Source organism: Falco punctatus, assembly GCF_963210335.1.
Source record: "Falco punctatus genome assembly, contig: scaffold_76, whole genome shotgun sequence".
NCBI classification, from domain to species: domain Eukaryota; kingdom Metazoa; phylum Chordata; class Aves; order Falconiformes; family Falconidae; genus Falco; species Falco punctatus.
In genome coordinates, this window is record NW_027660277.1 from 168,799 (window position 1) to 194,066 (window position 25,268).

Here is a 25,268-nt window from a genome sequence, read left to right on the forward strand (position 1 = left end):
TGTGCCAGGTCTTTCCCTGTCAGTGCTCACAGACCACATCTCTGCCTCTGTGCACTGGCCCCGCACAAACGTGCCTCTCTGCAGGGCACTGGCTGGGCGCAGGGTCCTGTCTGCAGGGGGAAAAGGGCAGCTCAGCACGACCCTGATGGCTCCAGCAAAGGTGCTGCTGCTGCTGTTCATAGGCGGAGGAGTGGCTGAGGGCACTTCAGGAGGCTCCTGGCAGACCTCCTCATCACTCACAGTTACAGCTGGCAGTCTCAGGGACATCTTCAAACTCGAGATCTCCATTAACATTTCTGCCTTCGCTCTCCTGCCCCCAACAACAGAAAACTGAAAACACAGATTGAGGAGAGCCCTGGATTTATCATAGCAATCCCTGCGCTGACCTTCGATACGAGAAGTCTCATCCAGACATATTCTGAGGGTAACCTATACTTCTAAGCGGCGCTCCCCCATGCAGCACACTCTCAACAGCAGAGAGATCCTTCCCTCTCGGGGCTCAGTCCATACGCCCCCAGAGCTGTGGGGAGCCCCCCGGCAGGCTGAGAGCTGCCCCTGGCAGGCGGCAGAGCCCCTGCCCCAGCACACAGCCCCCGCGGCTGCAGGGACCCTGCTGGCAAGGACAGCCCTGGGCACCCCTGCCTGCACAGCCACCTTCGCAGCCCTGCAGCCGGCCCTGGCACAAGGCAGCCCACATGCCCTGGCCCTCCCACGCTGCAGCAGGGAAGCCCTGCTCTGCAGCACACTGGCCTCCTCCACAGCAAAAGGCTCCCACACGGTCCCACAGGCTGGGGGGGGCCCAGCTGCTGCAGACCCGGCTAGCAACTGCAGAGGCATTGCCCTGCAGCCACACACTTACCGGCTCAAGGGCTCTGCACATTTCTCCAGCAGGGAGCTCTCAGCAGCCTCCCACCAAGGTCTGCTTTTGAGCTCTCCCTGCCTCCCTCCTCTGCCCCTCTGGGCTCCCTCCAGGTGTCCCTGGGGCTGCAGGGGAACCTGCTGGGCAGCAGGATGGTGCAATCACTGATGTTTGTCTCTCAGCTCTGCAGACACTTATTTCCAGCAGTGGAATTTCTCCTACTAAAAAAAAAAGCTTTCAGCATGAGTGTCACCTTTTGTTAACCCTTCAGTAGACAGTACAGAAGGAAGCTCACATGAAAGCAGCTCAGATCTCCAGTGTAGGGGTTTGGGGTGTGATGTCTCCAGCTACTCTCACACAATGCAGGCATGTAACTCTGGGTTTGTAGTCTCAGAGCTAAAGACTCAGCTCTCCTTTGCCCAGGCCACGTCTCTGCTCTGAAGCAAAGCCTTTGCACCCACGGGCTCGGGGACACTTGGTACCAGGTTGCCTTATGTCCAGGCAGAGCTGGGCTGGTGCCACAGCTGGGGGGCTTCAGCCCAGATGTGCAGCAGTGCCCTCAGCCAGGGGCCCACGCAGAGGCAGCTGGAGCCCGTCCTGTTGCAGACACAGCTGTGACACTGAGGGAACCAAGTGCCAAGGCAGGTGGCAGAGCTCAGATCACCTGCTCGGCAAGGACAGCAGCCTCCAACAGGTCCAACATTGAAAATGGAGTTTATACTTCTGAGGCAATTCCAGGGAACCCTAAGGAGCGTTCCCTCCTTCTGCACAGGCCACAGCCTGCCAGTGTGTGACCTGGGGCCTGCACTCTGCTGCTCTCCTGCCTCACTCCCCCTGGGAGATGAGACTCCACCATTTCTTTGCTCCTAGAACCAAGGTGGACACGAATGATGCAGGGTTTCAGATCCAGGTGAGCATCACAGCTGTTGGCCTATCTGTCAACTGTGCTAGAATGCCGATGCAAAGAACCTGCAGACACCTAAAGCAGCATTGTCACTGCACTGCCCTGTGACTGTCAGTGGGTGGCTACTTGACCACTGGCAGGATCCCACCAAGCTGCTCCCACCTTCTTCACTCACCTTGATGTCTATAGGGTTGTTCTCTCACATAATTCTCACCCCTCTCCCTTTGTGTTTGGTCCTTTCTGCCATAGGGTATCACAGAGGTGCCACTAGAATTGCTTACTGGCTCAGGTTTGGGCAGGGGCTGGTCCATTTTGGAGTCAAATGAAAGTGGCTGTTATGGCCATGGAGTCAGCTTTTGATCTCTTCTCACCTTTGCCAGACCTACAAACACCTCCAAACCGCTCCCAAACCCTGGCCATGTAAACCCACAGGATCTCCAAATTCCCCAATAAGATGTGAGGTTATTGATCCTAAGGCTTCCTCACGCTGCTTAAATAAGACTTTTCCCCTTCCCCTCCCTGATTTAGGTTATTTCAGAGCATTTACCCTGAACCACACCTGTGTCACCTGGGCCAAGCTCAGATATGTAACAACAAAAATAATAATGGGTACCAAGTGTCCAAGGTCACACGCAAGCAAAATGTTTTGCTGCAGCGCATGCTGGGGTGGTGGACAGAGGTCACTGTGATGGTGATATGAGATGTCCCTAAGGAGAGCAATCCATGCTGTCCTTGGGACCAGAGACATGCAGGGCTGGACTGTGCAGTGCTGCAGGAGAAGGCATTGCTGCCAGTGATGTCTCTGCAGCCCCAGAGTACATGTGGTTCTGGTGAACCTTATACCCAGAAAGGACAAGGTGCTTTTGATTGTGTCCATGACCATGGACATCCCGTGATGCAGGAACACTTTGAAAATCACTGGTCTGTTTCTCTATTGCCTCACCACAGCGATGACTTTCAACAGTGCTGGCTAACTGGGGAGGCCCAAGAAGGCTGAATGTTAGTCAAGTGGTGCCCACCTACAAGAAGGGTAGGAGGGAGGATCGGGATAACTACAGGCCTGTCAACCTGATCTTAGTGCCAGGGAAGGTTGTGGAGCAGATCAACCTGAGCACCATCACACAGGAGGTGCAGGAAAACCAGGAGGTCAGGACCAGCCTGCATGGGTTTATGAAAGGCAGGTCTTGCCTGATGAAGCTGATCTCCTTCTGGGACAAGGTGACCTGCCTAGTGGATGAGGGAAAGGCTGTAGATGCTGTCTACCTGGACCTTAGGAAAGCCTTTTGGCTCCATCTCCCTCTGCATTCTCCTGGAGAAACTGGCTGCTCATGGCTTCGGTGGGTGTTCTCCACGCTGGGTTAGAGCTGGCTGGACAGCCAAGCCCCAAGAGGGGGAGTAAATGGAGTGACATCCAGGTGACAGCCCATAAGGAGTGGTGTTCCCCAGGGCTCAGTGTTGGGGCCAGTCCTGCTTCAGAACCTCATCAATGACCCAGACAAGGGGACTGAGTGCACCCTCAGTGAGTTTGCATACAACATCAAGTGGGGTGGCAGTGCTGATGTCCTTGAGGGCTGGAAGGCTCTGCAGAGGGGTCTGCACAGGTTGGACCATTCGAGTGAGTCCAACTGTATGAAGTTCAACCAGGAGAAGTGCCAGTTCTGCACTTGGGTCACAACAGCCCCCCACAACGCTACAGGCTTGGGGCAGAGTGGCTGGAAGGCTGCCTGCTGGGAAAGTACCCTGAGGGTGCAGGTTGACAGATGGTTGAGCATGAGCCAGCAGTGTGCCCGGGTGGCCAAGAAGGCCAATAGCATCCTGGCTTGTATCAGAAAGAGCGTGGCCAGCAGGACCAGGGCAGTGATTGACCCCATGTACTCGGCACTGCTGAAGTCAAACCTCGACCAACGTGTTTCTGTTTTGGGCCCCTCACTTCAAGAGAAACTTTGAGGTCCAGGAGCGTGTCCAGAGAAGGGCAACAAAGCTGGTGAAGGGTCTGGATCCCTGCTTGGATGAAGAGTGGCTGAGGGGACTTGAGTTGTTTAGTGTGGATAGTAGGAGGCTCAGGGGGGACCTTACTGCTCTCTAGAAGTACCTGAAAGGAGGTTGTAGATGGGGTGGGTAGGACTGTTCTCCCAGATAACAAGTGACAGGACAAGAGGCAACAGCCTCAAGTTACACCAGGAGAGGTTCAGATTGGATATGAGGAAAAACATCTTCACTGCAAAGGTGCTCAAGCATTGGAACCAGGGAGCTGGTGGAATCATCAGCCCTGGAGGTGTTTCAAAAAGAGGTAGATGCAGTTCTTCATGGCATGATTTAGTGATGGAATTGGCCGTCCTGAGTTTACATTTGGATTTGATGATCTTTAAGGTCTTTTCCAAGCTAAATGATTCTCTGTTTCTGTGCTTCTATGATATCGCAAGCCTACCTAGACGAGTTGCTGAGAATGTTGATTTAGCTGACCCTGCCTCAGGGTGGAGGGGTGGACTCGATGACCTCCAAAGGTCAGTCCAACCTGAAAAAACACCATAGAGCTATAAAGGCATATATAAAATGTGTCAACACAAATAGAGGGGCTCAGCTGAAGATGAGCTTGTGGGAAATGGCTTGCGGGAAAGATATTTGACAAATCTGATGAAACAAGCATGCTCTTCTGTGGTCAGGACCTGGGCCAGAATGAGGGTGATGGAGGGGGGTGGTATTGGGAGGGAAAAACGGTCTCAGGAACTCCTCATGCAGGAGGACGTGCCTGGCTGCGAGGGGCCTGTGAGGTCAGTTCTGCCTCTGGAGGTGACAGGCCAGCATCAGGAACGTGGCTGGGACAGTCCCTCTGCCAAGGGACCCCATAGGCCTCATCCAGGAGAAGGGCTGGGATAGGGGTTGTCACGTCCATTGCACCTGGGGACATGATGGGACAGCAGCAGGCACAGGGCTTGGCCATGTCCCTGGGAGAAGGTGAAAGGCCAGCAGCAGTTACGTGGTTTGGGAGACCATGTGAGTATTCCTTCTCTCTGGTGAGAGAGCAGAGCATAAGAAAAGGCTTCCTGGCTGCGTTCCCTGCTGGAAGGGTATTTTCTGAGATGGTAAACCTTTCCTGGGCAGGGGAAAACAGCAGGAGAGAGGAAAAAATGTCACAAAGTTTCAACTTGGAAAGCAGAGACTGGACCTCAGCAGGAAGATCTGTCACTTCAGGGGTCCTGCTGCGGTACAAGGGCTCAGCCTGAGGGAGCCTGGATCAGCCCATGGTTTGTGTTTCAAGGAACAGCTGGTGAGAGTGGAGGTACCTCAGCGAAGGTATGGCAATGTTGGGGTGAGAGCAAGGCAGGGCAGCGAGATGGTGCCTACAGCCTGCAGGGCAACAGGGGCAGGGCTCCAACCATGCAGGACAGCCTATGGTGGGGATGGCAGAGGGCACTGGCAAGGCTGGAACGCACCACCAGAACCCAGGTCTGTGTCCCCTTGGCTGAGGCAGCTGTCTCTACCAGGGAAGGCTATGAGAAGACATGATGTCCTCACGGCACGGGGGCATCGTTGCCTCCTTGCAGCCCCATGGGGAAGCTGGAAGTTGCTGTGCCATTGCTGTCCTTCACTGGGCATTGGATGCCCACCTTCCATGGTCCCCAGGAAGGGCCCTGAGCTCTGTGTGAGGGACAGCACTGACCTTCCCACAGGCTGCAGGTCACGGCTTGGCCTTTCTGCTTCATCAAGCAAGCCAAGGCTTTGCTCAGCAGCAGAGCTGCCTGCACAGCGCCTTTGCCTTCCTGCACTCACAGCCTCCAAGGATGGGCTCTAACAAGGCCATGGGGAGGCTTTCTCAGCCATGGCCCTCAGCGGGGCCCGTTAACGCTTCCAGGGGCTGTGGGCTTTGCTCCTGACTTGGTGTTCTTGAGAGGTTTCTTCAGTGTCCTCTGAACACCTGCAGTTCACAGCACCACAGATACCCTAGGCTCATTAAGAGGCAGAACGCCCTTACGAGCCGTATCTCTTCCATCAGGGACACCTGGTCTTCAAGTTTGGCTCCTACACTTAATGAGATAAGTTTCAGCAGTACAGTGAAAGAGGAAGGCAGGTAATGAGCACTTTGGAGAAATGATAGAAGGCTTTTCCAATTGCTCTTGATGCACAGTGTCTCCTGAGGAGATGCGGACAGGTAGGAAAAGCAGTCCCTGGAGCTAAACACTGCATGGACAGCCTTGCTCCTCAGCTCTCCAGCCCCACTGTTTTTTTCCTCAGCCCCATGAGACTTACATCACTTTACATCAGACTTCTTCAACCAACTCTGCAGCTGAATATAACAAGTTCTTGGCAGTAATTATTGGCTGCTTTCCTTAGAGAACGGGGTTTAAACAGGAATAAAAGAGGGATTACATATCGTGTGCGTATGTGTGGGGGGGGAGTGTTATAGAAATTAATAAATAAAAAATACATTTCTCAGATAATTGTTAGTTCAAGCAAATCCCCATGAGGTCTATTGCCACAACTGAAGAGTTGCCCATAGGGAAAATTACAGACACTACTGAAAGACAGTCCAACTTTTCCTCTCTGAACCTTAAAGCAGAGGCTACATAGGTAGAATGGATTGGAGTGATCACAGAGGAAGAGGAGAAAGGCATCTGGGGATGAACTTCTTAACCCATAGCTGTAAATCAGGAAACCAGGAAGTCAGCGTATTCCCAATGTCTTGAATTCCAGAGAAGTTGTGAACTTTCTGGGACTCATGACAAATATTAGGATGTTTCCAAATCTTTTTTTGTATCTGTAGAAGTTCTCCCACTTTGATCTACGTATATGCAACAACTGCTATTAACAACAGCACAGACTCTGCCTTCAGACGCCAGCTTCATATCTAATGCCATTCCATTTTGCACAGCTATAGGGGCTATTTCTCACACTTCTTCCTGCAAAGCCTTCATGGCACCTGCAGGGTCCTTGGCCATCTCTTCCATTGCTGTGCATCTCTTTATCGCTGCCTTCTCCAGTTCAGGAACCGCTGACCAAGGAGTAACCAAGGCCACAAGAAGGCTGATGATCTGGGCTGTCATTATGACACCCATTACATCTGAGAAGCTCATAGGCCAGTAGGAGGCACGTGGCCATGAAGGTGAGTTTGAGGTCCCTGGAGTGTCCAGTTCCCTTGGGGGACTGGCCATCAGCAGCCCAGCTGGTTATGGCTGCAGTAAGAAAGGCACTTGGACTCTGAGACAAAGTGTCATTTCAAATGGCCTTGGTTAGAGCAAACTCTCTACACACAGAGACAATCGTGTCAGCTGTATGCCGTCCCTTCCGAGGCCGGGAACACGGAGTTTACAGCGTTGGGAGAGTGGTGCAGCAAGTTGTGCAGATCCTGCCTGCAGAAGGGTTATCCCACATTGTCTCCTGTGAGCTCTTGAAGTGTTTTGTGCCAGGGAAACCCATTCTAGTCATCACTTCTCATGTTCTAAGAGGAGATGTTCACTTGGGAGTTGGTAACTGCAGTCCCAGACAAAGGTAAGGGCGTGTGGTTGGCCATTCACCAGCAGCTTCCTGCAGATTTCTTCTTCCAATATGGCTTGTTCTGCAACCCAGGGACACACTCAGCACAGCACAGCCTGAAGGCCAAGAGGTACGTGGAGCACAGCACAGGCCTGCTCAGATTTTCTGTGACACTCATCACTAACTCCTCCGTGTGCAAAGGTCTTCTGCTCAGATTCTCTCAACCTCCTGATGAAGGTTAGAAGGAGAATGATATCTCCTTTAGACCGCTAGAGAAATAGGTTTAATTCAAGGGTTAGATTGATTGGAAAGTGGAAGATGATCCCCCACCAACATGGCAGAAATGCTTTGCTGGACTTGTTTTGAACAAAAAGACAAGGCAGGAATGGTGAAAAATGTGGACGGCACCTTTCAGTCAAGTATGGGTGACGCTGGTAAAGTAGAAATCAAGGGCAAGTCAGCAAGACAAATTGTAGCAGGGCTGAGTAGAGAGGAAAGACCACCTCCACGAACCCTTGGGCAGTGCTCTTCCTAATGCAGCCCAGGATGCCGTGGGCCTTATTTGTTTGAAAGTGGAAATCAGAAGAGGAGGTTTGGGGACACCTAATAACAGCCTTCCCATATCTTCTTGGGTCATATCAGCAAGAAAAGGCAGCCAGGTTCTTGCCTGTTGTGCATGATGGGAGGATGAAGGCCAATGGGCATCAGCTGAAGCAAGGGAAGACAATGTCCTTCCCCAAGAAGACAGTCAAGCAGAGGATCAGATGTCCCTCAGCGCTTGTGCCATGTCCATCCTTGGAGCTTTTCAAGCCCCACTTGAAGGAAAGCCTGAGCTACTTGCTTCAAACCCATAACTGATAGTTCTCTGAGCAGCATGTAGGCCTGGACACCTCGGGAGGTCCCTTCCAGCATGAATGATTTTGGATCTTCATCCACTATGGATGTTGCCTTCATGATGGCAGGGAAATCGCTCAGGTTTCCAGCGGCTGTTGAAGCCTAACAGAAAGTTGGTCGGATGACCTGTGACGTTCCTTTCCCACTCCAAGCTTTGCTGCTCAGATGCAGGGCTGCTTGGCTGGTTCCTATTGATTCCTGTTCTTCACCCTTTCCTACCTTTTCCCCACCTTTCCCACGCACAGTTGCTTCTCCTTGACTACCCTTGTATCCTCCCACGCAAGCAGCCCACCCCTCCTTTCCCTTTCCTCCCTGGCCATTGTCTGTCCTCCTTTGGTGATTCTTTGGAGGTTTTCACCATAGGTGGCCACTCAGACAAGGGATTGATCATCCCCCTTGACTCAGCATCATCCCCCTTGACAGAGCACTGCTGTGGCCACATCTGGGTTATCTGTGCCTGGGCTTTGAGGTTTCCCATTCTGGAGGAATAGGGAAAAACTGGAGAGGCTGTGGAGGATACTTGCCTGGATGGAGTTTGGAGTCTGTGGAGAGAGACTGAAGGTGCTGGGCTTCTTGAGACCGACCAAATGGATCCTCAGGCACTACAGTAGTAGCATGCAGCTGCTTGAAGGGGGCTGTCAGAGATGTCAGAGATAAGGGAGTGATTCCTGATAGCGGCAGGAAGACAGAACCTCCACAAAGTGCTGCTTGGAAGGATAAGATTGGATGTGAGGAAAAAGAAATGTCCCTCGGAGGGTTGCCCTCTGATGCCAGACTTCACCCAGAGGGAGCCTGGATCAGCCCATGGCTTTGAGTTTCAAGGAACAAGCAGGGATGAGGGGAGAAACTTCAGAAAAGGCAGAGAAATGTGGGTGTGAGTGCTGGGTAGGAAAGCAAGGAAGAGTCCAACCACCAGAGTGGAAAGAGGTGCCACATGGACAGTGTAGGGCAACTTGCAGTGGGGATGGCCCAGGGCTGCAGCAAGGCTGAATGGCCCAACTGGGGGCTGAGGGATTTGTCCACTTGGCAATGGCAGTTGCCTCTGCCACCAAGGCCTGTGACATGGAACTTGATTTGGAGGGTCTTCTGTTCTGCCCTCCAAGAGCTTCCAAGGGTTGGGGCTTGGTCTTTCTGCTTCATTAAAAAAATCCAAATGGGTTTTGCAGCATTACAGCCATCGACACAGTGCCTTTGCCTACCTGCAGTTCTGGCCTCTAATTAGCTACTCGAACGAGTCCATGGGGATGCTTTGTCAGCAATGGCCCTCAGCGGGACCCATCAATGTTTGAAGGTATTTTCAGTGTTGCTTCTGACTTACATTCCTTCAGTGGCTGGTTCAGTCTGCTCTCAGTAGCTCAGGTTCATGGCAGGAGCCCCCAATGCCCTAACGAGGTATTTGCCTTTTTGTCATTTCCTTCAAGTCTTCAAGACATGTGCAGCTAATTGGAGCTGTTTCATTCATATAAACAAGGGAGAAGATTTCAAAGTGCACCTGAAAATAATTAATTTATATTTCATAGGTTATATTTTTCTACTTTTTAGGTTAGAGGGGAGGTTCTAGCAGCAGTCTCCAAGTGATAATGATGTCTCCACAAGCTATAAAATTGAAACTGGACGTAAAGACCTTGAATGATGTCCAAAAGCTTGCAGGAATGCTGAATTGGTTACGGCCTTATTTAGGCCTTACTAATGAACAAATGCCACCTCTGTTGCAACTTTTAAAAGAAAAACACAGATCTTTTAGCCCCAAGTCCTTTAACGCCTGCAGCCTTGGCACTTGTGAAAGAAGTCAAACACTTGATCTCTACACGGCGTGTGGCATATAGCTATCACGCTTCCATTAAGTGGTTTTCTTTCAAAGAACCAGTCTTCTCCTTATGCTATGTTGGCCCTGTGGAACCAGGCTTGGGAAGATCCACTGCATGTACTTGAATGGTTGGTTTTGCCTTTGCAGTCTAAGAAAAACAAAAGGGTTTTCTCTCAGTCCCCATGTCTGGAGGTTCGGCTCTCCGTCCAAAGCTGAGCTCAGGAACAGAATGCAGGAATTGCCCCCAGAAGACCATGCTGCTGGGCTTGGGTTCCCCATGGCTCAGGGGAGGAGGGCATGGGGCAACGCGTTAGGGCATGGGCCTGTGTTGAGCCTTGGCGTGTGGGTGCCCAGTGCCCATGGGAATGGTGGGTGACCAAGAGGGATGTGCCTGGGACCATCTCCCTGGGCTTTCAGGCACCGCTGCCCTGCACAGCAGCACCGCCTGCTCAGGGCCATGCCTGAGACCACATCCCTGGGCGAGAGCAGGTGTCTCTGTGTATGCCCCAGCTGGGGCAGGCTGCTGTGACCCTGGTGCAGCAGGAGGTGCCTGGGGAGCCCCCAGGCCAGCAGCCTGGTGCTGGGGACAGGGACTGGCCCCGAGGGGCTGCCAGGAGTGGGCAATCAGGGTCCCTGTGAGAGAAGAGCAGCAGACAGAGGGAGACACTGGCCTCTGTCCCCTCGTGCCGTGGCTGGTGCCAGCCCTGGAGCTGACTGGCAGGATGACAGGATGAGTCCCCTCTCTGCCCACCAGCATATGCTGTGCCCTTGTGAGGGTCTGCGGCCATGGGGTGAGTGTCCAGAGCTCTGCAGCCCCCTTTGGGTGGGCAATTGCATGGGGCCAGCCCAGCGTGGACTGCTGTGTCTGCCTGGGCTGGGGAGAGAGAGGGCAGGGGAGGTGGGCAGAGCTGGGCGGGGGCTGGGCTGGGAAGGGCCCGGGAGAGGGAAACACCAGTGAGAGCTCAGCTGTGTGGGTGTGCAGGGTGGGGGCACACAGCAGGGTGGTCCTGGTGCAGACCCAGGGGTCACGGTGAAGCAAGCAAGGCACCAAAGGAGCGGGACTGAGGGGCAAGATCTATGCTGTGTTCCCTGCACACCATGGGGGAAAGCTGCAGAAGGGAAATTTTCCCCACAAATTCCCAGACAATGGTCCTTTCCATGTCTGGTCATATACCCCAGCCCTTATTAGGGACCATTGCTGCATGGTTACCTCTGTCCTCCTCCATTGCCCAGTGATACCCAACTCCATCACCGTTTCTAAATATAAATGGAGCCACTTCCCTACTGACGCTTGTTACACACAAGTCCCATAGCTCTTGCTGCAGTTGGTCTCTCAGTGAAGGCCATTGTCAGACACCTCCAACAAGATCACGTTCTCATGGCTGTGTTCGAACAAATATTGATTGAGATCCCACCAGCTGGCCTGGGTCCAGCACTCCAGTCTTTCACTCGGAACCATTTCTCAAATACTCTTGCTCTCTCAGCCTCTCTGTTCATAATGTGCTCCACGTCCCAACCATCCTTCTGGCCTCTGCAGGACTTGCTCTGATGTGTCAGGGTCTTTCATGTGCTGGGGAGACCCATTCTGGGCTCAGCAGTCCTCATGTGGTCCTGTGGTGGGTTAACCTTGGCCGGTGGTGAGACAACCATTCAGCTGCTCTTTCACTGCACTGACTCAACAGGACAAAGGGAGAAAATAAAGCAGCAATACTCGTGGGTCAAGATAAAGACAAAGAGATCTCTTAATGATTCTTTTCATGGCCACAGATGTGTGGTCTTGCAAAAATTAATGTATTGCCAATTAAAAAAATGTTTGAATTGTGAGATTATATGGCAGGAGAAACAATGGGAGAGAAAGCCTGACTTTTCTGGGGGAATCAGTCTCCTTGATGTCCACTGGATATGTAAGCAAGGATGCCAGAAGTCCAGGGGCTTTTTGGCAAGTTCCCCAGACTAAACAGGTTGCCCAGTCTGATGTTCACCTGTACCTGGGACTCCCCAAAGACGACAATCTGCTCAGGGATTTGAAGACCAGTGCCACCTTGGTTGTAGTAGTGTGCGGTTGTGGTGTCCCTGATGCCCAGGCACGTTGGGGAAGGAGAGCAGCAGAGCACAGCCCTGGGGCAGGAGGGAAGGAGAACCTGGCCTGCTGAGGGCACTGGCAGGTGGGATCCCATGGGGGCAGGGCCCTGAGAGCATCCCTAGGCCTTCCTGGCCCCGACCAGCCTCACGTGGGGCCTCCACGCAAAGCTTTGTCCATGGCTCCAGGAGGCCACTGAAGGCAGGCAGGAGATTCAGCCCCAGCATGATCTATTCTGGAGGTCACCTTAGAGAAGTGTTTTGGTCTTCTTAGGGTCACAACAACAGGCACAGCTTTGCCTGCCCATGGACCTTGTTGGTTCGGAATGTCAGCATCACTTCCCAGCTTCATTCTGAATGGGGTGGCAAATGATATGAAACCATGGCCCTCAAAGTCCTAGGGACTTTCTGTTGCCTCCCTTCCTTCCTCAACTCCTTCGCAATTATACACAGCTTCCTTGCTGTAGTGGCTTGTCTCTGGCCAAAAGCCCAGCAGCCACCCAGCCGCCCTTTCCCCCGCTCCCTCCCCAGTCAGGGATCAAAAATGAACACAGTCACAGACAGCTGGTCTAATGGGCGATGAGCATGGGGACACAATCACTTCCCGCACTCTCTTGGCAAGGCACCTCTTCATACGCTCCAGGGCACTGCTGGCTGCCTCTGCTACCAGGTCACGGGCTGGGATTGTGTTTTGCCTTCTGTCCCCCAGCACCACCAGGGCCTTTTCTGCACAGACACTCCCCAGCCAGGCAGGTCCCAGGCCCTGCAGCTGCAGGGTGTTAGTCCATTCGAGGGAGGTGCAGGCTCTGCCCTTGGTCCGTCCTGCACCTGTGCAGCTCCTGACAGGGCGGCCACCCCACCTGCCAGGGTTCCCCTCCATGGCATCCCTAGGGCACAGGGATGGTCCTCAGTTTGGTGCCACCGACAGACATTGTGAGAGTTGCCTCCACTGGGTCATGTGTACAGCTCCTAAAAGTCACAGTGTAGGGTACAGAAGACACCCCTGTGCTGCCCACAATGGCCCAGTATGTCCCAGTGGCCTCCAGGTGGGGTGTGAGCCCTTCCCCACTGCTCTCTCAGCCTGACCATCCCACTGGTGTTTTACCCATCTCTTTCTGTACGCACCCAGAATGTCATGGTCTCACTTGGGCAGAAGAACACTGATGAAGACCATGGACAGAGTTTTTCTGAAGCCGAGGGAAATGACATCCACTTTGGAGCTCCTCACGCACATCTGTAGGCTGTCAGGTCTGTGAGGTGTGATTTACCCTTGGTAAATCCACCTGGACAGTTATCAGCTCAGGTGCCAGAAGTGTGAAGTGAGGGGTTTTTTATTTATGACACTTGATCATGCTTCACATTGCTTGGAGATTTGAATAATTCTTCTGTGCCTGTGTGCAGCCAGTCCTCTAAGGCAAACAGGTGGGTGAGGGTGCAAAGGGGCTGCAGCACCCACCTGCAGAATTGAGGGGTGAAGTCTGATGTAAGGAGAAGGAATGTGAGTCCCAGGGGACAATGAGAAAAAGGGTGGTCTTGGGGACATTCAGAACAAGATTGTCCATCCTGTGTCAGACCTCGAGGAACTGCGTTTCCTACCAGTCCAGACACCCTGAGCAGACCCTCTGCATCATTATCACTTGGACATTGCTGCTAGAGCCTCTCCTCTAACATAAAAATAGCAAAATATAACCTATGAAATATAAATTAATTATTTTCAGGTGCACTTTGAAATCTTCTCCCTTATCTACATGAATGAAACAGCTCCAATTAGCTGCACATGTCTTGAAGACTTGAAGGAAATGACAAAAAGGCAAATACCTCGTTAGGGCATTGGGGGCTCCTGCCATGAACCTGAGCTACTGAGAGCAGACTGAACCAGCCACTGAAGGAATGTAAGTCAGAAGCAACACTGAAAATACCTTCAAACATTGATGGGTCCCGCTGAGGGCCATTGCTGACAAAGCGTCCCCATGGACTCGTTCGAGTAGCTAATTAGAGGCCAGAACTGCAGGTAGGCAAAGGCACTGTGTCGATGGCTGTAATGCTGCAAAACCCATTTGGATTTTTTTAATGAAGCAGAAAGACCAAGCCCCAACCCTTGGAAGCTCTTGGAGGGCAGAACAGAAGACCCTCCAAATCAAGTTCCATGTCACAGGCCTTGGTGGCAGAGGCAACTGCCATTGCCAAGTGGACAAATCCCTCAGCCCCCAGTTGGGCCATTCAGCCTTGCTGCAGCCCTGGGCCATCCCCACTGCAAGTTGCCCTACACTGTCCATGTGGCACCTCTTTCCACTCTGGTGGTTGGACTCTTCCTTGCTTTCCTACCCAGCACTCACACCCACATTTCTCTGCCTTTTCTGAAGTTTCTCCCCTCATCCCTGCTTGTTCCTTGAAACTCAAAGCCATGGGCTGATCCAGGCTCCCTCTGGGTGAAGTCTGGCATCAGAGGGCAACCCTCCGAGGGACATTTCTTTTTTCTCACATCCAATCTTATCCTTCCAAGCAGCACTTTGTGGAGGTTCTGTCTTCCTGCCGCTATCAGGAATCACTCCCTTATCTCTGACATCTCTGACAGCCCCCTTCAAGCAGCTGCATGCTACTACTGTAGTGCCTGAGGATCCATTTGGTCGGTCTCAAGAAGCCCAGCACCTTCAGTCTCTCTCCACAGACTCCAAACTCCATCCAGGCAGGTATCCTCCACAGCCTCTCCAGTTTTTCCCCACTCCTCCAGAATGAGAAAACTCAAAGCCCAGACACAGGTAATCCCGATGTGGCCACAACAGTGCTGTGTCAGGGGTGATGATGCTGAGTTAAGGGGGATGATAAATCCCTTGTCTGAGTGGCCACGCACCCCCTAATTCAGCCCCACATGCAGATGGCCTTAGATGTGCTGAGCATGCACCAGTAGCTCCTAAGCATCCCCCATAATACTCAGGTCCTTCTCCTCCTTGGGTTTGTACCTCAGCCACTCAGGTGCCCTCAAAGGTGCGGTTATTCTGCCCCCGCTAAAGGGCTGACCACGTCTACTTGGAAAACCTCTGAGGTCCCAATTCCCAGTGTTTTGGAAGGTGCTCCTTCGCCAGCTTTTGATATGTGCATGGACATGGCTCACCCTGCCGTGTGGTGCCTCTGGCAAGGTAACAGCATAAGGAACTGCAGGACACTACAGATAACAAAGGGAGTCAGTGCTTCAATGGTATTGCTGACCTTGGCAGGCATTCCCAAGGTGAACAGCTCAGAATCCCCAAAGGAAGACAGACAATGTCCAAGGAGAAGCAGCAGGCTGCTGGCATGGGAGAATACAAGGGTGGTAAGGAGAATCAACTGTGCATGGGAAAAGAGCTACAAAAGATGGAAAGGGTGAAGAACGGGAATCAGTCAGGGCTGTTTGGGGGTCTCTTCTCATGGCTGGGAAACTTAGGGCCAGGGCTTGCCAGAGGGCGGCCCCAGGCTCTCACCCCCACCCCCACCCCTAGTCTTACTTGCTCTCCATCTGACTTCTGATCTGGCAGAAGGCATCACTCAGGATGGAGTTCTCCTGCTGCAGGAGAGCCAGCTGCGTGTCGGGGCCATTCTCCAGCTGCTCCTGCAGGGTGCGGATCTAGGGAGAGACCAACAGGGGTTAATGCCGCCGCTGCCAGCCCCTCAGCTCTCCCCTGAGGAGCCCACTCCATGGGCAAGAGGGACTGGCAAGGAAGCCACAGCGAGGTGTCTGCTGATGCTGACAGCCCCTGCGGCTGCTGCATCCCGTGAGGATGCTCCCACATCCCTCTTCTAGCGTGAGCACCACGGCTCAGGAGCACTGCGGGGCTCTCGCCCCTCCCCAAGGCTCTGGCCCCCTCGTCCACCTTGGTCTTCTCCAAAAGACCAGGCAGCTGCCACCGAGGGCCAGCCGGCAGCCAGCGGAGGAAGCTGCAGAGCACCGCGTGGGGCTCACCTTGCCCTGCAGCTGCTGCGTTTCGCTGACATGGTCCTGGTAGCTGGCCTGCATGCGTGCCTGCACCGCTGCCATCTCCTGCTCGCGGGCCAGCAGCTGCTCCTTCAGCTTGCCCTCCAGGGTTGTCGCCTTGGCCCGCTCGGCCGCCAGCTCCTTCGAGGAGAGAAGCCACCCGGTCAGTCCTCAGCCTAGGAACTTCCCTGCTTTAAGGGGACTCGAAACAAGTGGCCTCCCAGCTCAGAAGACTTTAAGAAGTGTAACCCTTTCGGCGCTGCCCCCAGGCCCAGCTACACCGTCCGCACTTACATTTCCTCCTGCATTAAGCTTTGGGCTCAGGGGCCACTGGATGCCACTGTTGTTCCACATTGGGCCAGCTAAGAGACAGGAGTGATGGCCTGGAATTTTATTCCCCTCCCCGGCCCCAGGATCAACATCATCACATCAAGTTTGCGGCAAAGCAGGAAAACTAAAAAAAGAAAACACCCCCACAAATGAAACACAGACTCCCCCTCCGCCCCCTGCCAAGGCAGGGATGCTCTCTTGGCCGGCTGGGTGATGCCGTGCCGCTGCCCTGGGCTGCCTGCACAGGCCGGGGTTTAGCGCAGCACTCAGTGCACAGGGTGGCTTCGCCCTCTCCTCTCCTGCCTGCAGGCAGATGGACCTGCTGCAGTAGGGTCCTGGCGGCTGCGGGGCAGGAGGTGCTGAGCACGACGCGCCGGGGGTCTGATCTGACTTCAACACCCAACAAGAGGTGGAGGCAAGGGGCTGAGTCAGGCAAGGGGGCTGTAAATAGCACCAGGCTCCTTAAAAAGGGACTGTTCAACACCTTCTCAGCTCAGGGGCTCTGGCAAGAGATGAGAAGGGCTTTACTGTCCTCCGTAAAGCAGCAGAAAGCTGCAGTCTCTTACGGGCACGGCTTTAGCCCGCTCCTGCTGCGGCTGCCAACAGGGCACGTGCCTCCCCGGGCTGGATCAGGCCCAGGAGAGGAGCTCAGGTGGGCATCTCCTCCCCTTTTCGGGGAGAAAACAGCAAATGGATGAAGGGCCCAGAGAACCCCTGGGCTTCACCTCCAAGGGCGGGTAAGACGCGGGGAGAGGGAGGCACACGGCGAGCCGTGAGGCGCAGAGCCTGTGCCAGGGGTGCTGGGAGGGCTGCGCGGCACTTACCTGACTCAGCTCCTCCACCTTGTTTCTGGCAGCGGCTGCAGCCTCCTGCTCAGTGGCGAGCTGCTTCTCCTTCTCCTCCAGCTGGCGTTTCAGGACAGTGACAGGGTCACCCTTCTGCTTGGCCTGCCGGCACAGAGTGGCACATCAGCGGGGACCACCACCTCCGCATCCAACCCCTCCACCCCACACGCACAGGGTCCTGCCCTCTGCTCCAGGGGAAAATTCAGCTCCCGTCTCTAAGGCTGACCCTCGGGGGACAGCCTGCCCGAAAACGGGCTGCCTTCGCCCCTCCGCACCCCCGGAGGCTTGGCCCAGCCCTGGTGGACACGACGCTGCTGGCAGCCCTACCGTGTGCCAGGTGTCCTGGACGATGCCCGCTTTCTCCGTCAGGATCTCGATGAGCCTCTGGGCCTCCCCCTCACTGAACACCGTGCTGCTGACAGTGGACACAAGCGTCTTGTAGGGCAGGTAGAGGGGCCCATCCGAGTCCGCAGGTGCTGGGGAGGAGAGAGGAGGGGTTGGGACCGCTCGAGCCAACGGCAGGGCTGAGTAGCATCACCTCAGTTGACTCCAACCCCATAACTGCCATTTCACGCCAGCAACCGCCCAGATGTCCACAGCCAAGTTTGATACCTCTCTAACTGAAAGCAATGTGACGAGCGCTGGGGACGGCGCCCACCACAGACAAGCGTTCCCTGAGCCAGCTGCCACCTCTGCCTGGCTCTGCTACTGCTCCCACCACCCTGCCACCACCCTCCATCACACTGAGCGATTCCAGACGGAGCTGGGCACGCTTTGCTAAAGCCAGGGAGCAGAGACATGGTGGGCATCAGAAGCTGGACTCCATCGTGACACAGCCTCGCTGGGGGACTGTCGCTCCACGCAGCGGTGCCAGTGATGCAGAGCAGCAAGGTCATCTCCTGCCTTTCACCAGGCAGGTTCGTTCCAGCTCTTTGCTAAGGGAACGAGATGACTCCAGCCCTTCTCCGATCCCTCTGCTGGCTTACCCGACGGGGATATATGCAGAGGAACTTGGCCTTACCTGGCTCGCTCTTCTTCTTGGATGCAGCCGCCTTCTTGACAGGTCCATTATGCTTCTGCTCCTCATGGGCTGGAAGAACATTGCTTTTCTTTATGGTGACAGAGCTGACCACTGGAGCACTTTGGTGTGCCTCTGGGACCCGTCCATTAGGTTTCTCTTGATTTTTCTTTCCTTTTCCTTTTTTCTCAACAGCTTCCTCTTTCTTCTTTTTCTCTTTTTCCTTCTGCTGAGTCTTCTTATGCCCTTTGCCTTGCTTGGCCAAGGCTTCCTCACAAGGACGGAGGACCTTCTCCATGAAGGTGAGCACCAGGAAGATCCCGATGGCCGATACCACCATCAAACCTCCACAGAGCATAACATTCAGCATCTGAGGGTCATAGACATCCATCCTGCCTTATTCTTCTGTGCCTGCAAGACACCAGAACAACAGTTAGTGGGGAAAACAAAGAGGCGCAACGGCCTCTCTGTGAGCAGCGAGTTTCCTATGTCCATCTGTGTTTCCAAATGGCACTACGCTCCAAAAAGTGCTCAGGATTCACACACCTCTGGTGTGGGCAACCTGCTGACACCCCCCGCCCCCTCCCAGGTTTGCGCTCTTCTGCTGTGCTGCCTGCGCACGGTGCTCCAGCCACACCGCAGGGGCTGCTTGCGCTGGCTGCAGCAAGCTCCAGAAGAACCAAAGAGGGGGAAGAAAAAAGCAGGGATGCAATCAGAGACAGCCATGAGCAAAGTGCCCATGACATGTCCAATGGGACGCTTTTGCACGACCCTGGGCAATACCTGCAGCCCTGCGGCAGTAAGAGAGCCCGTTTCCAGACTGCCTGGTGCAGTTTGGCCAAGACCTGGGCTCTCCCTGGGCCACCTGGCCTTATCTCTGCACCCAGGCGCAGGTGGAAGTGCATCCAGGGTCTCAGCTTTGGAATAGGACACCTCCCTGGAAAGGGAAAGCATGCACGGGAGAGCTTTCCCCAGCTTTGCAACAGCCCTGGCCGCCTCCCTTTGCCACCCGCACCCTGCGGCACTGCTGGCCACTGCCCAGCCTGGCAGGGAGGACACACAGTGACCACATCCCACTGGGTCGCTGCTCCCAGCCTCCAGTGATGAGAACCATCCCAGCAATGATGCTACAGACGCCACACAGAGAACCAAGACGCTACCATCTCCTCGCAATGCAAACACCAGGAAAAGGCCTAAGTTCAAGCCAAAAAAAAGCAAAAGCATGGTCATTAACCATCTCATCTCCCCAGCAGATGCCCACAGGAAGAAACAAGACTTGCAAAGGGAGCACTGGATGTGGTGCTTCTCTTTCCACCTCTGCTGTTAACTGGCGGGCATCCGTTCCCACCCTCCTCTCCACGCTCAGGTTCTCCACCCATAACACACGGAGCCGCAACGGAGACTGTACTGCCTGCTCTGAGACCTGGCAGGCAGGGTGCAGCCCCATGCGGAGGAAGATGCTGCTGCCTCCACTCTTCTTAATCGCCAACCGAACCCCGTCCCAAGTCTGGAAGCCAGTCTCTTCCCCGCTGTCCCACTCGTGCATTTCCCCCATGGGCATCACCTCCACGTGGCTCACAACCCCCCCGATGCTGCAGTCAGGCAGTTCATCTGCGCAGGGGCACTCCCCAGGAGGTGCCAGGCTGCGCTTTCTCGTGATCAATGCATCAAGCCCTCGGCTATCAGAAGTTCCCATCCCCGTGCTTAACTGTAAACATCATTGAATTTCTTCTTTAAGAGGTTGTGACTGGGGACGGAGGGAGTGGCTGGAAAGGGAGGAGGCAAAAATAAAACTAAGGAGATCAGCATCTTTTCAAAACCTCAGTGCTCACAGGGAGAGACCCCAGAGCCTTTCCCTTTCTCACAGCCGACAGCGGCAAACTCACTCACAGCCGAATCTGCACTGGTGCAGCCAGGGGGTGACAGTGCAATGGAAACATCGTCTCCAGCCCCCAGGGGGGTTGTTGAGGGCTGTTTCAATCAGCAGCCCAGCTCTCCCTGCCCGCCTCGCCAAGCATCCCAGACAAAGCAGCAGAGAGCCGGCAGGCAGGCAGGCTGCCAACGCCAGCTGGAACCAGCCTCCCCCGGCAGGACCAACTTTCTACACCAGGGCACTGCGCGAGATCCCAGCTGATACTACAGGCTTCGCTACCCCAGGTCCGTCCCGGTCGTTTGGGATTTCAGCGGCCTCAGCCGGCTCCATCCCAGCACAGCTGGTGCCAGCCCCCTCCCTCCTGACAACGCAGCATCACTTTGGGATAGTCCCCATCGGGACAGAGGGATTATTCCTAACCTGCAGGGTGAAAAGGGATGGATTTCCTCTTCCTGGCAGGAAACAGAAACGAGGGTCCAGAGAACATGTACCCACGTCCTTCTGCTGGCTTTAGGGCCAGACCAATGTGCCCCGGAGCTGACCGGGGCGGAGCTGAGCGCCCTGCATTCCTCACCTAGCAACCCCAACAATGCGCTGGTACCAACAGAGCTGCTGACCTCACACTGCCTCCGTGTCAGACTTAGATCAAAATTCGCCACTCCAGCTTAGGGCAAGGGCATCACTGACTGCTGGAAAATGCTCTCCAGCCCCGTCAGCTGCTCCCGCCACCTTCCAAAGCAGCTGGATGCTGGACTGGCCTTTGGTTTTTGGTTGTGGATGGCTGGGGTTTTTGAGATACTAGTGAGAGATGAGAACTTCGCAAGTGAAATGCCCTGTGATGCAGCTCAAACGAGCTCTGGCTAAAACTTACACTGTCTGACTGAATTTTAGAGGCACTAGAACTGTGCGCAGGACAAGAGCAGGTTTTGCAGTGTCTGTGACACCATAGCTGTACCATGCAGAGCAGCACATCTGCACCATACAGGCTAGAAACCATTAGATTCCTTCTAGAGCTGCTGCTGTGGCAGAGGACGTTCAAGCCTGTGTCTGTTGAAAGACACGATCTCAAACACCCTGTGCAACAGTAGTAATTAACAATGCGCTTGATTTAGGGATGTGGTTGTGATTACTCATTTCAAAAGGCATTGCATCTCCACGTGGAGAAGCAAAGTTCTGTTCAGCCTGTCAGACACCGTTAACCAAGGAGTAAACATCTTGCTGCAGCATTCAGAGATTTCATGCTCAGTCGGCCTGGCTTGTAGCCAGGGAGCGCTGACCCCCTTCAGTTCCTCCTGCTGCACTGGGCCAAAATCTTGCAGCCTGCCAGACAGACAGGATCGTTGTGCAGCAGTGCCAGCCTTCACACGACAGCTGGCCAGTGGACTGGAACTAGCCAGGGAGGCTGCGCTGCACAGGTGGAAGTTAAAAAAAAAAAAGAAATCCTGAAGAAATTCAGCTTTTCTCCACATCAGACAGGCTTGGTTTGGGCTCCCTGATCTCCAAAAAAAGAATCCATTGTTGACCCCTTGGAGCAGCAAAGCCTTTCTGGTCTCTACAGCCCAGATTCTCACTCTGATTCTTTCACCCACCTCTCCAGAGCCAGCAGGAGCTGAGTCAGCCATTGGAGCCTGCCTGCGTGTAGCTTCCTCACCCGCCATACCCAGGGTAGCCCTAGAAAGGAGAGATGCGCTCCTGAGAGAGCCTGCAGTGAAAAGGGGAACAGTCTGAGCACGGATGTAGTGAAAACGTTCTCCCCGGTATTTCTGCATTGCTATTTGGCGTGTAGCCAGATGTCTGCTCTGACACACGTCAGAGAAAACCATCCAAATGCCTAAGCTAAGGCAGGGCTTACCTGCTTGGTGACCCGATTGCCTCTTCTAATGTTACTACCAAGTACATTTCATTGATTACTAGCATGCTGGAATACCGCATTATTGAGTGTTTTGCCTCTTTTTTTAGGCATAAAGCATGAATGCCAAGCAAATGGGCCAGAGGACCTGACCCGAGCTTGCATTGCTGAGAAGCCAGGAGGCTCCCTGGTCGTAGCTTTTGAAGCAAGTCCCGTGTAAATGTCATGCAGTGCCACAACTCTACAGGCATTCCATGTTTTAATAGATCAGTTATGTAAAGCAACCACTCTAGGCAAGGGTTTCACTAACTGCAGGGAAGCTGTCTGGTAGAATAAAGTACATTTTGGAGATGTAGCTCGTACGTACAAATGACCCTCAACAAATCAAATCTAAGGATTTCTCTTGGTTTATTAATATTTGCATTGGTTGTCCAGCAGCCCAGTACTGTCCCCAATGGATTAACGCTAAAGGTCTCCAAAAATGTTGGTCCAACACTGCAAAGTGTCAATGTATCATGGGGTGAAAGGGGGGTGGGGGTGGGGGTGTGAGAACAAACTGGTGCCTGTTCTAATTTTCTGAGTTGTAAAAAGCAAAATTCAGTCAGTCTTTTTGAGGCTGCTGGTCAAATGGCCAAAGTCAGAAACAGTTTCCCCTGTAACCACTTAATACAAAACTGAAAACCTGTAGTGAAAGTTAGGCTAAAACAACCTGTTGGCACAAAAACTGGCTTAAATTCTTAGTGCTAGCAGTTGCAGAGCAGTACTAATAAAGGCTAATCCTGAAGTGAAACAGACATAAAATAGACACATTTTTTCTGGAGAAATAGTCCTAATCCACTCTTGTAAACTCACGGTGCGGTAATAATATTTAAAGGTTCCCTTGTCCTAGAGGTTCAATGTTCTTGTTATGAAGTGCCTTGAGTTCTCCTTCAGCCTGAGGGATTCTATCAACTACTTTTCTGTTGACATAGTTTAATTTAGAACTACCTTCGTTTCTCTAATACACACTTACTAGCGGGTCAGATGCTTCTGAGGCTTCTACAAATGCAGATACTTCTATCAGAGCTCTCCAGTTCTATGGGTAGTACAGTGAAAAGAAACCTCATCTCAAAAAGTGGTATTCTCAGCCCCAGGCTTTGGTCACTTGGTCCGTTTGTTCATAATTACTATTGATCTAACTTGGTAGAACCAATCAGCCTGACTAATATGGCTCAATCTGGGCTTTTTGTCTGTTAGCTTCTTTACTTCTGTAGAAATGCATGGAAATATCACCTAGACAGTCTGACCTGAAATTGAAATGCCTTTTGTATGGGGGGTAGAGAGCATTCCTGTGCCAGCTCCAGAGATCTTAAAAGGCTTCCACGTTTCACCGGTGGTTGCTTAAAGCTGTTCCTTTGCGCAGTGTGTACATGGGAGTTGCATAGAGTTTTCCTGTATGTCTGTAGAGAAGAAGAAACAAGAAAAAAACAAAACAAACCCCTTAGCCTCCCGTGCGTTACTGGGATATGTTCTGTGCGTGCCAAATTCAAGTAGCCTAAATAAATGGGCTTTCCCTTCCCTGGGTCAGTGAGTGATTCCTCTGCAGCCTGCGGATTAGCCCTCCTGCAGCGGGGCCAGCGCTGCCGGCTGAGCGTGCCAGTGCCCCGCGTCAGCCGGGGGCTCGGGAGGCTGGTAAGTGCCTGCTGCAGCTGCCGCACGGGAGAAAGGATGGGGGTACGGGGTGGGGGGAGCAGGCTGGAAGTAAGAGCTGGTGGAGGTGGATGGAGCGGGGCGCGGGGAAGCAGGTTCACCTGCCTGCTGAGTGACGGCCAGCCTGCCGCGGGCTCTAGCTCCCTGGCAGCGCCTGCTCTCGGCCCGGGGGGCTTCAGACCCAAATGTCCACGCCTTGGGGAGCTTCCTGGGAAACTTGTTGCAGTCCGAGCAGGAGAAACCCTGCACATGTCAGTCACTTCCCCTGTGAGAACGGGGCGGGGGGCTTTCTCTGGCCGGCCGCTGGAGCCCAGGCGCTTCCAGGCCGCCCCCTCCCCTGAGCTCTGGGCAGCTGTGTGGGGACAGAGCGGCACTGTCCCCACCGCTCCCGGCACAGCAGCGGGCTGCGCTGGCTTAGCCGCAGGGCCAGGGAAATGATGGTCCGTGACCTCTCGCAGCATGTGCCCACTCTGGCCACACTGTGCGGTTCAAACCTTGAATTCAAAGGCAGGCGGTGACGGACTGCTCTGACTTGGCACCCACACAGGTCACAGCGTTGGGAGCACAAGGGTTTCTGATGCAAAGAGACCCACCAGAGCGAAGCTTTGTGACTTTTGAGAAAAGCAAAGCAGCCTGGTTTGAGCTGGGGCTTTTCGCTTGTGTTTCAGTCAGCTCTGAGCTCACCCAAAAGCGGCTCATCGTCGTCGTCCTCATCAAGGGCTCCTCCTTGCCGAGGTGTCTGCAGGACTGGTCTCTGTCCAAAGTCCAGGTCGAGAAGGAAATGTGGTGACACAGCGGGACTGGTGCTGCCTGACAAACAACGGGAACTCTGAACAGTGAATGCTGTACCACTTATCTAAAGGGTGACGCACCTACGTTTAGTTAAAAGTCGGGAGATGTCCGAGGACCCTTATTGCCACATGACGGATGCACAGACTGCTAAGTCCTTGGGTTGGTTATCTTCAGAAGGGACATTTTGTCTTAGATTCCTGTTGCACACGCAACGTGGCGAAGACAAAGACTTTAAACATGGCCACCGAGGAATAGAGTCTGCCCAGAGACAACTCCTCAAGGACATTGCGCAGGCACGAGATATGTAAATGAATTCTCAGAACTGTAAGGAATATGTAAACCATTTCTTGGAAAACTAATGAATAAGTCTGAGTAGCTTGTATAAAGGGGGGACCGAAAAGTCCCCTCGGGGTGCATGACTTTGGCGGAGCGATCCCCCATGCACCCAGCGCTGCCGAATAAAGATAACCTCCGCTCGCCTGCGTATTGCTGACTGATTCTTCAATTCACCCTCTCCTGACAAAGGGCTTATTAACTTAATGAAAAGGAAAACACCAACTGCATGGAGATCACTAAAATCACCTAGAAAAGGGAGTAGTAGCAAACTGCAAGTTCCTACTTTTCTTTTCTAGGTGGCCATTTCCTACAAAAATAACTGCTTTTTCCAGTCTGCTTTTCTTTCTGGTTTTGAAGATGCATTTTGCCTCAGTATTGACAAGGAAATCACAGGAATTTGGATGTTTTTTTTTTTTTTCTTTTTTTTAGAGCAGGCAATAAATTTGAACCTCCATCATGAGCTTAGTGTTTTCTAAAAAGAAATTTTCTGTTGGGACGGAGGGAAGACACAGTCACTCAATATGAGTGATCAGCAGACTTTGTTTATTGTCCCTTACAGTCACCTTTTATGC

General features: G+C 53.4%; 1 protein-coding gene and 1 long non-coding RNA gene across 3 annotated transcripts in view; both read right to left on the bottom strand.

Annotated features, from left to right (window-relative positions):
* Window positions 1–25,268, bottom strand: part of LOC308057294 — a 105,848-nt gene that overhangs the window by 42,463 nt on the left and 38,117 nt on the right. The gene's annotated exons all lie outside the window — the stretch shown is intronic.
* LOC308057295 (ribosome-binding protein 1-like) lies at window positions 15,481–19,641 on the bottom strand. Of its 2 annotated transcripts, XM_080411435.1 has the most exons (5): window positions 18,161–19,641; window positions 17,467–17,615; window positions 17,119–17,241; window positions 15,953–16,105; window positions 15,481–15,616 (listed from the first exon to the last, which is right to left on the bottom strand). In XM_080411435.1, the coding sequence occupies exons 1-5, from the start codon at window positions 18,546–18,548 to the stop codon at window positions 15,494–15,496; spliced, it is 936 nt and encodes a 311-aa protein (XP_080267561.1). In that variant the 5' UTR covers window positions 18,549–19,641; the 3' UTR covers window positions 15,481–15,493. The 2 variants fall into 2 exon arrangements, with proteins under 2 accessions (XP_080267561.1, XP_080267562.1); XM_080411436.1 differs by lacking the exon at window positions 17,119–17,241.